The 12781-nt window shown below is 43.5% G+C and overlaps 1 protein-coding gene across 2 annotated transcripts in view; it reads left to right on the top strand.

Moving 5' to 3' along the window:
* The window catches only part of MCCC2 (methylcrotonyl-CoA carboxylase subunit 2), a 78083-nt gene that overhangs the window by 33259 nt on the left and 32043 nt on the right, over nucleotides 1-12781 (top strand). For both annotated transcript variants that reach the window (XM_055554500.1, XM_055554501.1), the window contains one exon: nucleotides 8902-9015. In XM_055554500.1, coding sequence (XP_055410475.1) covers nucleotides 8902-9015 — 114 coding nt within the window. The remainder of the gene's footprint in view (nucleotides 1-8901; nucleotides 9016-12781) is intronic.

Here is a 12781-nt window from a genome sequence, read left to right as displayed (position 1 = left end):
TCCAAGGCCAAATTTACCTGTTACTCCAGGTGTTTCTCGACTTCCTACTTTTGCATTCCAGTCCCCTATAATGAAAAGGACATCTTTTTTGGGTGTTAGTTCTAAAAGGTGTTGTAGGTCTTCATAGAACTGTTCAACTTCAGCTTCTTCAGCATTACTGGTTATGGCGTTACTGGGATGTAGACTTGGATTACTGTGATATTGAGTGGTTTGCCTTGGAAACGAACAGAGATCATTCTGTTGTTTTTGAGATTGCATCCAAGTACTGCATTTTGGACTCTTGTTGACCATGATGGCTACTCCATTTCTTCTAAGGCATTTGTGCCCGCAGTAGTAGATATAATGGTCATCTGAGTTAAATTCACCCATTCCAGTCCATTTTAGTTCGCTGATCCCTAGACTGTCGACGTTCACTCTTGCCATCTCCTGTTTGACCACTTCCAATTTGCCTTGATTCATGGACCTAACATTCCAGGTTCCTATGCAATATTGCTCTTTACAGCATTGGACCTTGCTTCCATCACCAGTCACATCCACAACTGGGTATTGTTTTTGCTTTGGCTCCATCCCTTCATTCTTTCTGGAGTTATTTCTCCACTGATCTCCAGTAGCATATTGGACCTCTACTGACCTGGGGAGTTCCTCTTTCAGTATCCTATCATTTTGCCTTTTCATACTGTTCATGGGGTTCTCAAGGCAAGAATACTGAAGTAGTTTGCCATTCCCTTCTCCAGTGGACCACATTCTGTCAGATCTCTCCACCATGACCCGCCTGTCTTGGGTTGCCCCACGGGCATGGCTTAGTTTCATTGAATTAGACAAGGCTGTGGTCCTAGTGTGATTAGATTGATTAGTTTTCTGTGATTATGGTTTCAGTGTGGCTGCCCTCTGAAGCCCTCTTGCAACACCTACTGTCTTATTTGGGTTTCTCTTACCTTGGACGTGGGATATCTCTTCACGGCTGCTCCAGCAAAGCGCAGCCGCTGCTCCTTACCTTGGACGAGGGGTATCTCCTCACCGCCGCCCCTCCTGACCTTCAACGTGGGATAGCTCCTCTAGGCCCTCCTGCGCCCGTGCAGCCATCTAAGATGGATGGTGGCATCCATTTTAGATGCTACCTTTTCCAGGAAAACTTCTGAGAATCCCTTACTGGAAGTAATCTTTTCTTCACCCAACTCCCGTCCGTAACTCTTGCACTTTGCCTTACTAGTGGCATTTATCCCTTTCATCTAGACGTATCCTGACTCATTTCCTTTACTAAACTCTATGCCACTTGGGATTAGAGACAATATTGGATTGTTTACATCCCAACACATTTATTTGTCTACCTAATAATTTATTAAAAGAGTGAAACTCTTTATGGCTATAAAGTGGTTCTGTTTCTTGTGTTTTAATCATTGGCAGGCAGATTCTTTTACCACTGGGCCATCTGGAAAATCCCATGTTTTATTATTTACTGTATTTAAGATATTAGCTTAGATGGATTGTTAAAAACAATCTTTTTTTTTCTTGTATTTTACTGCATAAAGCAATCACTGTTGTAACTGCAGTTATGTTATATACGTTCATTTTGATAGTGAGCTCTATGTGCTCTGCCGTGTCCGACTCTGTGCAATCCTGTGGACTGAAGCCGGCCAGGCTCCTCCATCCATGGGATTCTCCAGACAAGAATACTGGAGTGGGTTGCCTTTTCCTTCTCCAGGGGATCTTCCCAAAAGAGGCGTCGACCCTCATCTCCTGTGTCTCCTGTACTGACAGGTGGATTCTTTCCCACTGAACCACCTGGGAAGCCCAGTGAGCACTAACTTTCTATGTTGGTTCAATTCCTGTTTTCCTCCCCAAGATTGGTTTTTATTTAATATTATTAACCTTGACCATTTTAAATCCATTTATCCATTTCTAAGAAGTATGTCTCGTACAACGATATCTCTGTTATGTCCTATATTTTGCAGCTGTAAAGATGTGACTAGATTCCTACAGATCTTCTAGATCCAATAATTTTGTTTTTGGACTCGAGAAAAAACAGTTAACTAGATACACTCTGTATTCTCTCCTGTTTCATTTTTCCTTACTTTCTCATAGGTTTTAGGACCCCTGATTTGTTTTTGAAGTTTAAAGACTTGGCATATTGGTGTCCATTAGTGTTTACTTTCTTTTGTGGCTCCCGCGTTGCCGACTTTTTAAGTGTGAGACTTCCAGTTCTCTTCAGAAGTGGGATCTTGGTGTTTCTTTTCTTCAGATCTTACATTACCATTAATTTTTATAGTCTAGTGAGAGTCTAGTCTGGACTGATCTTTGCTCTGATGCATTAATTCTCTGCCTTGTTTTACTGTGATCCTTACTACACCAGCAACAAGTGTTTCTGTTTTTATTAACAGTTTATTTCTTCTGATTCAGGCGTTACTCACCTAGCCATGCTGGTTGCAGCTCCTCAGGCCTTTCTTCCTTTTTTCTTCTTTGTATTTCTGCCCATTCTTCTTTTTGGAGATGTACCTGAAATTATTCTCAAATGTCCTTACTTTCCTCTTTTTCTTACCATTTCCTTCTTATCCCTTTTGGCTTAGCTTATTATTTTTGTAATTTATTTTCTTTGCTTCAGACCTTGGTAAATGTTTTGCGGGTCTTAGTTAGGATAAACACTGAGTAATATTTTTTAAATTCACTTGAACCTGCTCATGAAACCAGACAGGGTCAGGGGTAGAAGAAACCACTCTGTTTGATTGTTTTGAAGTTCTCTGATAAAAAGCTTGGAGCAGAAGCAGAATGTTCTGGGTAAGGTGGATTTTTTGTTTTCTATGTACATTTCATCCTATCCACTGGGCACAGATAAGCATGCATGTTCTAGGATCAACAGTGTGATCAGATGGTTTAGTTGATAATATTCTTAAATTCTAGACAGCTATTGACTTAATATGTGTGTATTATGGCTTTTATTTTTTTAATGGTAACTCTTTAGGTGCCTTGTGCTCAGTCGTGTCCTACTCTTTGTGACTCCATGGAGTGTAGCCTGCCAGGCTCCTTTGTCCATGGGATTTTCCGGGCAAAAACACTGGAGTGTGTTGCCATTTCCTTCTCCAGGGGATCTTCCCCACCCAAGGATAGAAGCAAATAGTGTGATACAGGCAGTATTTGCTTTCTGCATTACTTTGAAAGGAAAAAGGAATAAGATGAGAGATTAAAAAAAAATTATAGTTTAATGGCTTTTCCATCAAGCGGCTGAAAATCTCTGTCCCCAAGTTCTGTTACATTTATCAGAGAGAGCCTTTGAACTGCATGGTCTTCTGCAATTTTTCAGTGGAAAGATGGAGGTCTAAGGTTCACACAATTTCTCAGAATTAGATGTAAAACCTCTTGACTTCATCTCAGAGACCCCGTCCACAGGGCAGGCTGCTGACCTACAATATGTAATTTGTTTTTGGTGCAGTGACAACCAGTCTCTGTTTGTGCAGACAAAGCCTAGAGGGTAATGCAGGTTTGTCTAAAGTTTTTCCAGCCTCTTCCTTCTGTTCTTTAGCCTCTCGTTTCCTTTCATTGACAGCTTTTGCTGTGCTGCCCGCGGCGGTGATGACGAGGATTGTTACTGTCAGTTGCACATCATTCTTAGCCTCCTTGCTGTTTTCTTGCTCTGGATTCAAGTTTTTGAGTCGCCATGGCCCTGCTGACCCTGCAAGAGGGGTCTCTTGGTTTGTCTGTGTCACAGAGCAGGCCCACCTCAAAGGTGAAGGAGTGGACAGCGGCCTCTCCGTGGAGCTGGCGGGAGGTCTCGTGCTCTCATGCAGATGAGGGGCGCTGTGATGTCTCTGCTGACGCGGTGCCTGGGCTGTGTCACCCACACAGCCAAAGCTATGCTGAGTGTGGCCTGAGCGGTTTATGGCCACAGAGCTTCCTTATGTCCTTATAGTGTCCTCTTGGTAGAGAAAGCAGCAGAATCTCCTTTCTGGGGTTCTGGATCCCTTGTTCAGGGTGGCCCAGTGTGAGGTCTTCACTGTTCTCTGGACAAATGCTTCGGGGCCTGGAAAGTCCTCGGGGCTGTTTGGGCCCTGGGGTCCCCACGCTCTGCGAGAAAAGCGGTAGGCACAGAGGCAGAGCTCTCGGTGCACGCTCACTCTATTTGTGAGTGAGTGAAGGACTCAGAATTAAATACAGAAGAGGAGATGGTGTGATACTGGTGACTTCGCTGTGTTCTTTTATTTCTATTTTCAGAATTTGCTTTAGCGATATTAAGTTTGTGTTGGATGCTTAGAACTAGAATAGCCTCTCTTTCTTACTGATGAAAAATGTGAGGATATTGATTCTTATATACTTAGTCACTCTAACTTGTGCTTTGTTTTAATTTTATAAGTTTTATAGAAAAGTAATTTATTAAGGTATATTTCACATACTATACAATTTACTCATTTAATATGTATAATTCAGTGGTTTTTAGGATATTTACAGGGTTGAATCAATTTTAAACAACTTTAAATGACTTTAAAACAACTTTAAATGACTCCAGAAGGAAATACCACACCCATTGGCAGTTAATCTCATTTTTTAACTTAGTCCCTCCAGGTAACCTATGGATGTGCCTCTTCTGGACATTTTGTATAGATGGAATTGCACAGTAAGTGGTCCTTTGTGACTGGTTTCTTTCACTTAGCATAATGGCTTCACAGTTTGTCCCTGTCTTTCCCTTGGTTTCTCATCACTCTCTGGGGTGGTACAGAGTGCTAGTGCTGGTCTGGCTCCCACCTCTGGACTAGAGGAACAGTTCACAGATCCTTAAAGAGCAACAGCAACAAAGCACTTCAAACACGGATTATCCCAGGTCTTCAGATGTGCTTCAGTTGCAGTCACATGCTGCTGCTGCTGCTGCTGCTAAGTCGCTTCAGTCGTGTCCGACTCTGCGACCCCAGAGACGCAGCCCACCAGGCTCCCCCGTCCCTGGGATTCTCCAGGCAAGAACACTGGAGTGGGTTGCCATTTCCTTCTCCAATGCATGAAAGTGAAAAGTGAAAGTGAAGTCGCTCAGTTGTGTCCGACTCTTAGTGACCCCCATGGACTGCAGCCTACCAGGCTCCTCCGTCCATGGGATTTTCCAGGCAAGAGTACTGGAGTGGGGTGCCATTGCCTTCTCTGCAGTCACATGAGGGAGATGGTTTTTGATCTCTGTATTAGTTCTCCATTACTGCAGAGCAAATTATCCCCAAACACAGCAGTTTAAAACAACAATGCTTATTGTCTTGCAGTTTCTATGGATTCAGGGTCTGAGCACAGCTTAGCTGGATCTTAGAGCTCTCCTCTTAGCTGGATCACGTGACTGACTGCATCCTCTCAAGGCTTCACCCCGTATCACTGGCTGATGGCAGGATTTGGTCCTCTGCAGGCCTTTCTTAGTTCCTTTTGAGCTGTTGTATGTTCTTTCTTACTGTGTGCCTCTCCATACAGCACATCACAGCATGTCAGCTGCTGCATTAGAGTGTGCAAGCAGGTGGGCAAGAGAGAGGCCAGCAAGACACAAGACATGGTCTCTCATACCCTGGGCACAGCAGTGACGTCCCATCACTCGCCATATTCCATTTGTTAGAGGCATATCACCAGACCCACCACACACTCAAGGCAATGGGATCATACAGGACGTGAATACCAAGAGTCTAGGATGATGAAGCGGGGTGGGGGGTGTTTTAGAAGTTGCCTGCCACAGTGTCCCACTCATTACTAAGCCAAGGTCTTCTCTATACGTTTGTGATGTCTTCTCTGGCTTTGGAGAAGTGGATTGTTGATTTCTTGATTATAGAGCTTCTGCAGAGAAAAGGCATCTGAAGTGTTCTTTGTTTTCGTTTTTCAGTCTCTCAGTCGTGTCTGACTCTTTGTGACCCCATGGACTACAGCATGCCAGGCTTCCCTGTCCTTCCCTATCTCTCAGTTTGCTCAAACTCATGTCCATTGAGTCACTGATGCCATCTAACCATCTTATCTTCTGTTGCCCCCTTCTCCTCCTGCCCTCAATCTTTCTAGCATCAAGGTGTTTTCCAACAAGTTGGCTCTTCGCATCAGATGGTCAAAATATTGGAGCTTCAGCTTCAGCATCAGTCCTTCCAATGAATAGTCAGGGTTGATTTCCTTTAGGATTGACTGGTTTGATCACCTTGCTGTCCAAGGTGTCTCAAGAGTCTTCAACACCACAGTTCAAAAGCATCAATTCTTTGGCATTCAGCTTTCTTCATAGTCCAACTCTCACATCCATACATGACCACTGGAAAAACCATAGCCTTGACTAGATGGACCTTTGTTGGCAAAGTAATATCTCTGCTTTTCAATATGCTATCTAGGTTGGTCATAACTTTCCTGCCGAGGAGTAAGTGTCTTTTAATTTCATGGCTGCAACCACCATCTTCAGTGGTTTTGGAGCCCCCCAAAATAAAGTCTGACACTGTTTCCACTGTTTCCCCATCTATTTCCCATGAAGTGATGGGACCAGATGCCATGATCTTAGTTATATGTATACATATATCTCTTCCTTCTTGGCCTCCCTCCCACATCTCCTGTCCCACTCCTCTAGGGCGTCACAGAGCTCAGCTGAGCTCCCTGTGCTACGCAGCAGCTTCCCATGAGCTTTTTTATACCATTTTACGCATGGTAGTGTATGTATGTCGATGCTACTCTATCAGTTCGTCCCGCCCTCCCCTCTCCTCCACCCCACCATGTCTGTTTTATCTGCATTTCTATTCCTTCCCTGCAAATAGGTTCATTAGTACCATTTGCCTCAGATTTTTAAAGAATTTATTTATCTACAATATCCCTTTCAAAATATTGTATTGATAGACCTGTTGGTTATTTGCATGTTTTTGCTATTATAAACATTGCTATGATGAATATTTCTTTGTACTCATGGGCAAGAGTTTTTCTAGCCATAGATATTTTAAAACAAACTTCTGCAGGGAGGTGGGGCAGGGGCAGGGGGAGAAATAGGTGAGGGAGATTAAGAGGTACAAACTTCCAGTTGTAAAATGAGTCATGGGTATGAAATGTACAGTGTGGGGAATACAGTCAGGAATTATGTGCTATCTTTATATGGTGACAGCCTGTGGCTGGACTTACTGTGGTGATCATTTTGACATGTATAGTGATACCAAATCCCTCTGTCATATTACAGTAACTAACATCGTGTTTAGGTTGATTATACTTCAAAACCAACCAACCAACCAAACAAACCCAGAGAAAAAGAGATCAGATTTATAGTTACCAGAGACGAGGGATTGGGCAGAAAGGGAACTGGATGACAGTGGTCAAAAAGTACAAACTTATAAGATGAGTAAGTAATGTGATATAATGTGCAATATGAATAATATAATTAACGCTATTCTATGTTATGTGTGAAAGCCATTCAGAGTAAATCCTAAGAGGTTTTTTCATCATAAGAAAAACATTTTTCTTCCATTTTAAAAATTTTAGGGATTTCCCTGGCAGTCCACGGCTCAGACTCCATGCTTCCATTGCAGGGGGCATGGGTTCGATCCCTGGTCAGGGAACCAAGAATCCCATACACTGCATGGTGCAGCAAAAATAAAAGTGATATCTAAATGAGACGGTGGATATTTTCTAAACCTACTAAGATAACCTTTCATGATACATGGAAGTCAAGTCATTATGCTGTACACCTTAAATTTAGGCAGCACTGTGTGTCAATTAGATTCCAATAAAACTGAAAGAAAAAGACTTCTCAGTGACTGATAAGCAGACAAGCAAAGCAGGAAGTGATAAACATTTCTGTTATATATTGACAAAGAAATGCTACAGCTGTTTTTAATAACATTACATGAAATAGGAGAAAATGCCTTTTGTGACAGCCATCTAAATAGAAGGCAGCACATGAGTTAACAAGACAGCCATCTACATAGAAAATGTTAACTCATGCTGCCTTTTGCTTTTGGATTAATAATAGTGTGGCTTTTTTCTTTTCCAAAGTAGGTATTTATATGACTAGAAGGAAAACTGATGGAATATTGGAATTAGTAAAACTACTTTCATATGGTAATTTAAGAAAATATTCACTACATACTTCTCTTATTTTTCTTTGTGGTAGTATTTATTCCTATCTAGGACTAATCAGCAAAATCTATATTTATTGTTTGTATCATACTAATTTCTAAGCAAGAATTTTTTAAAAACTTTTATCATGGAAAATTTTAAGCACCCACAAAAGTAGAAAAATAGTACTGTGAACCCTCAAGTATGCATCACCCAGCTTCAACACAACTGACTTTCTTTTGAGCAAGATTTTCAATTGTGATGCTAACATTAGTTTTATATTTAGAAAGTCTTATATTCAGGGTAACACAAAATTAACATTGCTCATTTGGAGAATTATTTCAGTATTCCTCTGAGGTAAGTGGCAATTGTTTAGAGAACTTATTATTGCTATTATTAGATATAAAAGTTGTCCTTTTAATATAATTTTGCTAATTTATGGGTTGATTGTGAGTTTCTTCTCTCCATTAGTTGCTCAGTGTAATGGTGTGTTTGGCCAGTCTTCCATTTGACATGGAGGTTGTCTACAAGCTTTGTAAAAGTGTGACCTAAGCCCTTCAAAATGTTTTGATACAAAAGTTAGGAAACAGTTCTAAACACTTAGAGAACTCCATTTTAAAAATGAAGCACAGGGAGTTCCCTGGTCTCCTAGTGGTTAAGATTCCAAGCTTTTCTGCCATGACCTGCATTTAATCCCTGGTCAGGAACTGAGATCCTGCAAGCCATACAGCACAGACAAAAAAAAACCCAAAAAACCAAAAAAAAACAAAGGCAACACAGGGACAAGCTAGTAACATGCCCTGGTACTGTTTGTGGAACTGTAGATCCAGAGACTGTGTAATTCACTGTTCGAGCTGTACTGCATGAGTTTCCCGTGTGCTTGGATTCCAGATAGCAGTGGTCATGGGCTCCTGCACAGCAGGAGGAGCTTACGTGCCTGCAATGGCTGATGAAAACATCATCGTCCGCAAGCAGGGTACCATTTTCTTGGGTGGACCTCCCTTGGTAAGAACCTGCCTGTTCGTTTCTTTTTGGTAAGAACATGGTCTTGCTTGCTTGCTTGAAGTAAAATATACATAATGGAAAATGCGCCATTCTGACCATGTTTAAGTGTACGGTGCTCTGGCGTTAAGTATAGGCACTTTGTTGTACAGCTCTCACTGCCATCCATCTCCCGAACGTCCTCATCTTCCCCAGCTGAAACTCTGTACCTATTAAACACTAACTCCCTATTCCCTGCCTTCTTCACTACCCCGGAAACCATGATTCTACTTTGTCTATGAATTTGACTACTTTCGGAACCTCATTTAAATGGATCCTATAGTATCTGTCCTTCTGTGTTTGCCATATTTCACTTAGGAAAATGCCCTCAAGATTTGTCCATGTTGTAACATGTGTCAGAATTTCCTTCCTTTTAAAGACTTTTAAAGGCAGTGTACATGTATATACCACATTTTGTCTATTTATCCTTCAATAGACTTTTGGGCTGCTTCCACTTTGGGGCTATTTGGAATAATGCTGCTGTGACCATATGTGTGCAAATATCTGTGTGAGTCCCTGCTTTCATTTCTTCTTCTTTCATTTCTTATATGTTCAGAAGTGGGATTGCTGAGCCATGTGGTAACTCTGTATCTAAATTTTTGAGGAATTACTTCATTCCTCTTTATAGCTGAGTAATATTTCATTGTATGGATAGGCTGTATTTTGTTTATGCATTTATTGGTTGATAGACGGTTGCATTGTTTCCACTGTCAAAGGTACTAAAATATAAAACATTTTCCTTTCTTCTGTGATCTGTCTAGCAGTTGTGTTTTTATTCGCTGTTTCATGACATTGCACCCCCCACCGCCGCCCCAGGCATCTCTGCTTCCCATGGGCCCACTATGACCCCAAAGTTGTGCCATCTCCATGTGAAAATGTGCTTGGTACCCGGATGGGGATGGGCAAAAGGCTAGCTCTTAGCCCCTCTCCTCCCCGCAAGTGGCCTGTTAGCAAGCACATCTCAGCACTGCCTAGCCCAGGTCTGTGATGGGCCACCATGATCCTCCCAGAGACACCATGGGGTGCACACCTGACCTATGACCCTGCTCCTGAGCCAGAGCCCCACTGGGGACAGATGGAACAGTCGCTGGTCAGGGGCAGGGAAGAGAAGGTAGGGCAAGACCCAGGGCGCAGGCGCCAGTCAGCCAGGAAGCAGGGAGCAGAGGGGAGGAGGACTGCACAAGAGCAGAGGCTGTAAACCTTAACACATATGCTCCATTGTCCCATCAGACTTCATTACAGAAAACAGCTTCAGAGATAAAATTGTTTAGACTTGCACTAGGGTAACCAGTGAGCATTAAACTCTGAGCACAGAACTCTTCTGAGAGTGGGACCGTGTGTGCCCTCACTGGTCACCTGCCTGTGAAGTAGGCACTGGGGACTGGATTATGTTATCCCTGGTTTTTCCTCAGTTCCCATTTGACCATCTCCATTACTGTGAGTGCCGTGTCCAGCAGGGCAGGTGAGAAAGACCTGCGACAGGGATGGACACGTAATGAAAAGACAGACACATATCATTTGGCAAGCAGGGAATCGGGGGTCCTCCTGCTCCCCGTGGCAGGAAGACAAAATGGCCTCTTTCAGCCCGCACTTTTATTGGTAGAAGTCACATGAGATCATTAGGGAATAGCTATACTGGGGAGTTTGATCAGCGTACCATAACGAGGGAGTCAAGTTAAAGCTTTGCTTTTGATCAGGAATGACTTGTTTTGTTTCCATGGGGACAGACGCAGTGGCAGTCAGTGAAGCGGAGCAGGCAGCACGTTCCGCCCCAAGTATGTCTGTTTGGCGTGCTTACTAGGACAATCACGAGGGCGCAGTTTGCCGCACCCTCAAGTCGTGGGGCAGGTTCGGGTCTCTGCTCTGCCAGGCTGCAACATCTCCCCCTTTTTGTTTTGATTGCAGGACTATCATGGTCAGTCCAGAATAATAATATAGAGCTGTTTTAGTGTTAAATTTGGGGGTACCCCGTCAGGATCTGGGAACCAATGGGAATCGTTGGTCCAAACTGTAGGGGAAGTGTCAATCCACGTTAAGGGTCTAGCTAACGGAGGGTCTGGAACATAAGTCCAATACAAATCGGCATCTGCCCCAGTTACTGGAGAAGGCGATGGCACCCCACTCCAGTACTTTTGCCTGGAAAATCCCATGGACGGAGGAGCCTGGTAGGCTGCAGTCCATGGGGTCGCTAAGGGTCAGACACGACTGAACGACTTCACTTTCACTTTTCACTTTCATGCATTGGAGAAGGAAATGGCAACCTACTCCAGTGTTCTTGCCTGGAGAATCCCAGGGACAGGGGAGCCTGGTGGGCTGCCGTCTATGGGGTCACACAGAGTCGGACACGACTGAAGCGACTTAGCAGCAGCAGCCCCAGTTACAGCACAGGAGACCAATGCCACCATAGCCAGCAGCATGATCTTGGGGGTCTTAGGTGTTTGAGTGTGCAAGAGCATCTGTTCGCTCTTTTGACTGCGGCTCTTCAGTTGTCCGCAAGTCATAGGAGGTGCCTGACGAGTGCGTGGCTGTCCTTGCTTGGGGCGGTGGTGGGGGGAGGGGGGTGCAGTCCGCCAGGCGCAGCCTCTGGACTTTCTGTGTCACCATTGCCTTGCTCTTCGTGGGGTCCCACATCTCCCGTGGTGCAAATGGGGGATCCATGGTAAAGCTTGATGCGCCTGCTTGGTATCTAACCAGGGCCTTGACCTGTTGAGACACAACCACATCCTCCTCCCCATGTTCGTAGGGGGGTTGGTCCTTTCCATGGACTACCTTCTGGCACCTTCCATCAGACCTGTGGGTGTCGCACTGAAGGAGTATGTGAATGGTGTTTCTCATGTTGGGTTGATTTTTGGTCATCTGTTGTGAAAAAATTTAAGGTTAGGAAAGCTAGACGTAGATGTGCAGGTGGAGATTTCCCTGCTGTTCCCCCTTTCTGTTTTAAAAGTTGACTTTTAAGAGTATAATGTGCTCATTCAACAATAACTTGGCCAGTTGGATTATATGGGATGCCTGTAGAATGACTAATAGACCAGGGAGAGCAACAGGCTGTAAAAGCTTTACGGGTGTAAGTTGGCCCGTTGTCAGTTTTAAGTTTCTTTGGGATGCCCATATGAGCAGAAGCAGCTAATAAATGGCATTGGGCGTGAATGGTGGTTTCATCGGGATGAGCAGAAGCCCAAAGCATATGAGAATAAGTATCAATAGAAACACGAAGGTAGCTAAGATGTCCAAACTCAGGAAAATGGGTTACATCCATTTGCCAAATTTCATTTGGAGTAACCCCTTGAGGGTTAACTCCAGGTGATGGAGGTTGGTAAGCACTGACTTGTTAATAGGAAGGACAGGCTTGAATAATTTGTGTTGCTTGGGATTTAGTAATGTTAAACTGATGTCTAAGGGAATGGCAGATTGATGAAGAAGTTGATGAAACTGGTAAGCCTGCTTAAAATTGGGCATCGTTAGAAGGTCAGCCTGAGATTTGCCAAGGGTGAGAGGCCCCAGGAGAGGGGAGTGAGCTTGAATATGTGTAATAAAGAAAGGAAAGGAATGGGAGCGAATGGCTTTTTGAAGTTGGAGAAATAGGAGGAATAAGTCCTCAGAATTAACATGTTTAATTTTTGCAGTCTCAGTAGACTTGGTCATTCCAACCACATAGGCAGAGTCACTAACAATATTAATAGAGGTCTTTAGAAACAAGTACTGTAATTTCTGTTACTAGGTCCACTCGCTG

This window comes from Bubalus kerabau, chromosome 18 (genome assembly GCF_029407905.1).
Source record: "Bubalus kerabau isolate K-KA32 ecotype Philippines breed swamp buffalo chromosome 18, PCC_UOA_SB_1v2, whole genome shotgun sequence".
NCBI lineage: Eukaryota > Metazoa > Chordata > Mammalia > Artiodactyla > Bovidae > Bubalus > Bubalus kerabau.
Note: the sequence above shows the minus strand (reverse complement) of the source record. Positions and strands in the feature narration are given on the sequence as shown.